Source organism: Musca vetustissima, unplaced genomic scaffold (genome assembly GCF_032173495.1).
Source record: "Musca vetustissima isolate MV318-11 ecotype Yass unplaced genomic scaffold, APGP_CSIRO_Mvet_v1 utg4710, whole genome shotgun sequence".
Taxonomy (NCBI): Eukaryota; Metazoa; Arthropoda; class Insecta; order Diptera; family Muscidae; genus Musca; species Musca vetustissima.
In genome coordinates, this window is record NW_026882587.1 from 64,887 (window position 1) to 72,611 (window position 7,725).

General features: G+C 39.5%; 1 protein-coding gene across 1 annotated transcript; it reads right to left on the minus strand.

The window, feature by feature from the left end:
* Positions 1–6,602: 6,602 nt before the first annotated feature.
* Positions 6,603–7,541, minus strand: LOC133329108 (uncharacterized). The gene has a single exon (XM_061537605.1). It carries the CDS (start codon positions 7,539–7,541, stop codon positions 6,603–6,605), a length of 939 nt encoding a protein of 312 aa, XP_061393589.1.
* Between the last annotated feature and the right edge of the window lie 184 nt (positions 7,542–7,725).

Here is a 7,725-nt window from a genome sequence, read left to right on the forward strand (position 1 = left end):
ATTGGAGTTATATCTAAATCTGAACCGATTTTCACGAAGCTTTGCACACATCATTCTGGACCCAATTCAGTGCCCTATGCCAAATTTCGTGCAAATCGAAATATATATAGGGACTTTACAGACCCATTTACCTTAAATCGGACGAAAATATATATGGGAGCTATATATAAATCTGACCTGGTTTTCTCGAAACTTGGCACACATCATTCTTGACCTAATTCAGAACTTTATGCCAGATTTCGTACAAATCGAAAGATATATAGGGACTTTGGTGTCCAATTTACCTTAAATGGGACGAAAAAATATACGGGAGCTATATCTAAATCTAGACCGATTTTCGCGAAACTTAGCACACATCATTCTAGACTTAATTCAGTACGCTGTGCCAAATTTCATGCAAATCGAAAGGTTTATAGGAACTTTGGTGCACCATTTACATAGAATCGGACAAAACTATATATGGGAGCTATATCTAAATCAAGACCGATTTTCACGAAGCTTAGCACACATCATTCTGGACCTAATTCAGTACTCTATGCCAAATTTCATGCAAATCAAATGATATATAGGAACTTTGGTGCACCATTTACCTTAAATCGGACGAAACTATATATGGGAGCTATATCTAAATCTGAACCGATTTTCTCGAAACTTGGCGCACATTATTCTGGACCTAATTCAGTACGCTGTACCAAATTTCATGCGAATCGAAATATATGGAGGGACTTTAGTGCCCCATTTACCTTAAATCGGACGAAAATATATATGGGAGCTATATCTAAATCTGGACCGATTTTCTCGAAACTTGGCACACATCATTCTTGACCTAATTCAGTACTTTATGCCAGATTTTGTACAAATCGAAAGATATATAGGGACTTTGGTGCCCCATTTACCCTAAATCGGACGAAAATATATACGGGAGCTATATCTAAATCTAGACCGATTTTCGCGAAACTTAGCACACATCATTCTAGGCTTAATTCAGTACGATGTGCCAAATTTCATGCAAATCGAAAGGTTTATAGGGACTTTGGTGCCCCTTTTACCCTAAATCGGACGAAAATATATACGGGAGCTATATCTAAATCTAGACCGATTTTCGCAAAACTTAGCACACATCATTCTGGACCTAATTCAGTACTCTATGCCAAATTTCATGCAAATCGAAATATATGGAGGGACTTTAGTGCCACATTTACCTTAAATCGGACTTAAATATATATGGGAGCTATATTTAAATCTGAACCGATTTTCTCGAAACTTGGCACACATTATTCTGGACCTAATTCAGTACTCTGTGCCAAATTTCATGCAAATCAAAATATATAGAGGGACTTTAGTGCCCCATTTACCTTATATCGGACGAAAATATATATGGGAGCTATATCTAAATCTGAACCGATTTTTTCCAATTTCAATAGGGTTCATCCTTGGGCCAAATAAGTGACTTGTGCCAAATTTCATCCAAATCGGATTATAAATGCGACCTGTACTTTGTTAACAATTTAACATCTACAGACGGACAGACGGACGAACATGCATAAATCGACTCAGAAAGTGATTCTATGCATATTCTCAAAAGGAACCATGTGTCTATCTCGTTTCCTTTTGCCTGTTACAAACATATGTACAAAGACGTAATACCCTGTACCACAGTATGGTGAAGGGTATAACTATGTGATCTACATAGATATATGAACTAACTTTGAGAACTCTATTTACCATTTGCGTAAAATCGGACGAACATGTATATATAATTCAGAACCGATTTCAACTAAATTTAACACACACTGCATTCTTGAGTCAATTATGTATGCTGTATAAAATCTTGTCTCAATCGAAACTACGGAGTTTGGAGCACCATGTACAATGTGTGAAGCTCCACATCATTTAAATAGCTTCTGCGCGAACTGATCCAAGCATTGATTCGTTTGAGTTAATTCTCAATCAGTTTTTGACACATATTGGGCGGTATCTCAGTCAAGGACTCTATATTCCGTTTGCAACACCTCGATATATTCACCTGATACAGAATATATTTTCTTGATCAGAATAAAATTCTATGCCATAATATGCATATACGTCTGTCTGTCCGTCTGAAACTTACGATAAAGCTCGCAAAATCTAATACAAAGCTTTGATAAATAACAAATTGAACTAGAAATAACGATTCTGGCTGAAATAGTTCACTTGCTTTTTGAACTGAATTGTTCATCTGAACTGGGTGGCGTAGGGGATGGTAGATACCAAGCAACGGCTCTGATTGGATTCAACATGGCGAAGTCCAGGCTTATTTTGGTCCCTCTTTCATCTCAATTCTGGACACTGACCTCCCCGCTGTGTCACCTGGGGTAGCTATTTTCATCACACGTTGAAATAGTGAGCTGATATGTGCCGCGAGTTCACCCATAAGAACTATAAAAAATTGGTTGAGGCGTCGGGTTAGTTGCCCACACTCAGAAAAAATTTATACTCCCTAATGTTGACGACCCAACAAACGTATAAAGGACCACGATCTGCGAATCTGCACTTGGAATGTTCTCACGTTGTACAGAACAGGCGCAGTTTTCTCTTCGGTGGATGTAGTACAACGCCGATATTATTGCCTTACAGGAAATGCGATGGATAGGGAAAGGCGTAAGTAATTCAGACGATTACGCCCTGTATTGTAGATGCCATGAAACGAGACATGAATTTGGCTGCGTATTTCTGGTTAACAGGAGAATAAATAACCTCATCTCCAGATTCACTCCAGTAGATGAGCGAATTGTTATAATCCGTATATAAGCGAAGTTCTTCTACATCAGACACATTTGCACCCATGCTCCGACCGAAGATAAAGATGAACAGACCAAAGACATATTTTACGATCGCCTAGAAACAGCATATGACCGTTGCCCTGGCCATGACATTAAAATTCTGCTAGAAGATTCTAATGCAAAAATCGGTAGGGAAAATATCTTTGGCCCCACCGTCGGAAAATCCATGAAGATCCATGAATCCTCCATGAAGAAACGTCAGACAATGGCATGAGGTTGATTGACTTCGCGGCAGCAAAAAAACATGGTAGTTAGCAGCACCAGATTCAAGCATCTCGATATACACAAGGCCCTTGGATTTCTACCGATCGAACAACGAGAAATCGAATCGATCATATTGTGATAGACGAAAAGCATTCATCCATTGTTTTAGACGTCCGATCGATCCGGGGAGTACGCACCCGTCTTAATGTAGCAGTAAAGGTGCGATCTAATGTAACACGGGAATTTGACGTCGAAAAGCTGCAAACACAACACATAGCGGAAGCCTACTCTGCTCAACTTACCCAGCTGCTCGAAGAAAGCACCCCTTGTCCCGATAATAATATAGAAGGTACGATCAGGAGTGTCGTAATGCTACTGATATGAAAAACGCAGCGTCTAGGGCAACCATGTCGACAGTAGCAACACGTAATGCTATGGAGAACTACCGGGAGAAAGGAGAGAGGAGAAACGTATTTTCAGAAAAAAGAACAAGAAAAACGTGAGCGTGAGCAAATCGATATGTACAGGAGTCAGAATGAAGTCCGAAAATTCTACCAACGGGTAAAACACCAAACCGAAGGCTTTGGTGCAGGCACATCCTCCTGTAGAGATAAAGAAGGAAACCTGGTGACAGATGCTGAGGATCTGGAAGGAGCATTTTGAAAAACTTCTGATATTAAATAGTAGTATCCCAGTAGTATCCCAGAACCAATAAGAAATGATGGTATAAAGTGTATACCGCCTAGTCAAGATGAAGTCATAAAGACAATTAATCGGCTCAAGAACAATAAAGCAGCAGGAGCCCATGGGTTACAAGCCGAACTATTGAAGACTGGTGGTCAGATGCTGGTAAGGAGCATGCACCACCTGGTTAGTACAATTTGGCTAGATGAATGCATGCACAAAGATTGGAGACAAGACGATATGTGCCAACTATAGAGGAATTAGTCTTCTTCCCATCGCATATAAAGTGCTACCCAGCGTACTGTGTGAACGACTGAAGCCAATAGTCAATGACATTAGTGGACCATACCAATGCGGCTTAAGACCTGGCAAATCCACCATTGACCAGATTTTCACTCTGCGCCAAATCCTGAAAAAAACCCACGAAAAACACATCGACACATACCACCGATTTGTCGACTATACAGACGCATTCGACAGCCCTATCCATTCAGAGGTGTATAAAGTCATGTCTGCGTTTGGCATTCCTGCGAAATTAATACGGCTATGCAGGATAACTTTAAGTGACACAAGGTCAGCAGGTCAGCAAAAGAGGATTCAGAGAAGGTGATAGTTTGTCTTATGACCTTTTTAACATCCTGCTGGAAAAGGTCATACGAGAGGCAGAAATGAACAGAAATGGTACTCTGTACACCAAACAACACATACTACTCGCCTACGCCGATGACATCGACATAATGGCTCGAACATTGAGAGCGGTAACAGCCAACTTTGAACAAATTGAGAAGGAGTCTGCCAAAATGGGTCTGGCAGTAAACGGCGAGAAGACCAAGCTGATGGTATAAAAGCGCAAGACGTCCAGTAGACGCGGATCAACTGTGAAACTTGAGAACTACAGCTTCGAGGTTGTCAAAAATTTTATATACCTAGTTACCGCCATAAATAAAACGAATAACATAAGTTCATCTGAACTAGTTGAAAACCTACATAGCTTTTCATCCAGCGGACGAAATAGTTTAAGCTTTGCTTCCTGGGAAATATCAAAAGGCATGCAATTGTTTGAGGTGACTCACAGTCGACTGATATCCCAATCGACGATGCCAATAAAATGTTATCGATAATGTTAGTTCATGTTGTTCTAAAACATGCTGTACACAAACACGTTTGACCTATATTTCAAAGGAAAATATATACTTTCTTTGAATCTGACATCATAAATGTCTTTAGATTCTGTTGAACTACCGTCACAATTTACCGGAAGACCTTAAATAATCGATATAGACCCATGGTTCCTTTTGAGAATATGCATAGAATCACTTTCTGAGTCGATTTATGAATGTCCGTCTGTCCGTCCATGTATTTTTGTTAACAAAGTTCAGTCGCATTTATGACCCGATCTGGATGAAATTTGGCACAGGTCACTTAATTGGCCCAAGGACGAACCCTTTTGAAATTGGAGAAAATCGGTCCACGTTTAGGCATAGCTCCCAGATAAGGGTACCCCGCGTTTTTTAACTGAATTCGCTGAAATTTGGTACTTTGAGTTATTATTGAGTAGAAAATCTCTCCACTAAAAATTATAAATATGGGTCAATATTTTCGGATAGCTCCCATATAAGGGTACCTCCAATTTTGCGGTATTTTGGTGATTTTTCGACCGAATTCGCTAAAATTTGGTACTTTGAGTTCTTATTGGGTAACAAACCTCCCTACTAGAAATTATAAATATAGGTCCATTTTTTCGTGTAGCCCCCATATAAGGGTACCCCCAATTTTCGGTATGAAATTTGGCACAGGTCACTTAATTGGCCCAATGACGAATCCTATAGTAGAAAATCGGTTCAGATTTAGATATAGCTCCCATATATATTTTCGTCCCATTTTAACTTATTGATGCATCAAACTCCCGATTGTGGTCCGATTGAGACAAAATTTTGCACTGAGTATTGAATTAGGTTCATAATGATGTCTACGAAGTTTTGTTGAAATCGATTCAGATTTAGATATAGCTTCCATATATAGTTTCGTCTGATTTAAAGTAAATTTTGCACCAAACTCCTAATATTGGTCCGATTGAAGCAAAATTTTGCACAGTGTACTGAATTAGGTCCCGACTGATGTATGCGAAATTTCTATATCTACAGGATATTGTAGATATTAACATGTCTTGCATGTACCCATAGTGGTGAACTTTCCTTAGTGGTTTTCTTTTGTATATATACGAATATGGCCCCAATAAAAACAAATTTTTTGGAACAGGTGGTGACACAAACATTAAATTAAGCTCGATCATTGATTACCACTTTGCGACAGCATGTCTAGTGAAACGGGACTTTTTTGCAATCTTTTTCTTAGGAAATTCCATTATCAAGTCAACAAATCAAAATTTGTTGCGATAACGTCAACAATAATCGAAAATATCATTATGACATCTTAAAATTTCAGGGAGTTAAATAATTTCGAAGAATGGAATACATAATTTTGAGATAATGTCATTCATATATTACGGCAAAGGAATGTTAGATAGTCATATGATTATGATTAAGACTAAATGGGGGGGTATATAAAATTTGATCATAAATGTGCCTCAACACAAAATCGGGTGACTTAGGTCCAATTTCCATTTGAATTGAAGTGGGAGCTTAATAGTGGATTTATTAAGCTCCCACTTCAATTGGATGTTTGATGTTTGAAAAAATATTTCTTTAATAAATCCACAACTTGTTGGATGCTTGAAAAAATATTTTTAATAAATCCACGCTTTAAAATTTTTTAATAAGTCCAGGCCTTTTTGGGTCCTTTAAAAACAAATCTATTTTTTTTTTTTATTTTATTAAAAGTTATTTTATTTCCTCTTAAATTATCTTCCGCCCAATTTCTCTTCGGCCAACCTTACACTAATACCTCGGTAACATTTAATAGATAGCCCGGTAAATGGCCAACAGCTTTGACAAAATCACCAACATGGCAGGCATACAAATAACCTTTTTTCAGATTTTTGTTGCTCTTGTTGTTGGTGTTGCTCATCCAACGCAACCAGCCAACCTTCTCTTGTATATCGTCACAGATTACATAGTCCGAGCTGATTTCATTTAAACTGGCATGGGGATTATTTACACCGACCAAGACAATGCCCCGGCTATGTTGACTATTGACCAGCAGACGATAATACAACATCGGTACGGGCAACAGACCATTGTTGTTGCCATCTCTGGCCAAATAGAAATCACGTTGTGGTCCAAAGGCAGTGGTGGTATTAGTGGTGGGTGGTGATGCTGGCGGACCAGGCAATTTCATAATACCCCAGGTACCCGTATAACAATCCAGCCATTGCCTGGAATTGGCTGCATACTTACGCACCGCATCCTCCAATGCATTCCATTGGCCGCCATTGAAACCCTGCCACTGTGGTGCAGCATTGAAGAAATTAAACGTGGACCTTTGCTGGCTGGCATAGATATAGTCCGCTTTGGCCGCCAAATGGCCTCGTGTCAAGAACAGGGTGTTGTTATCGAAGATATGCCGGACATGTTGGTGTTGTTGTTCGTCCTGTAATGCCACAGCTGCTTGCTGTTGCTGATTGTAATTCGAATAGAGTTGATTCATATTGAAGTCATTGAAGTAGCCGGCCTTGCTGAAATGTAAGCGCTTTACCGATTTCTGGAAATGAACGCTGGCCGGCAACAATGCATGTCGAACATACAATGTTCGCAGCAGTGACGGTTCATAGCAGATACGCATAGTTTCTACAAATCGATTGCTGCTAATGTTGAAACCAACACGGTACATTTCAGCCGTCACAGTCGAAGTTGCAGCTGGGTCATCTGTCATAGCTGGACATGGTTTGTGTAAAGGTTCGACCAGATATTGGGTGGATCTTTCGCAAATGAATTGTCGGAATTCATATTTTTCTCCTTGCCACAAGAAATGTTTATCTTGCAGGCATCGTGGACGTATTGTCCGAGTGTTCTTTGCAATGCGAAAGATGTTGCCCGCAATGGATGGCTGGGTGGTG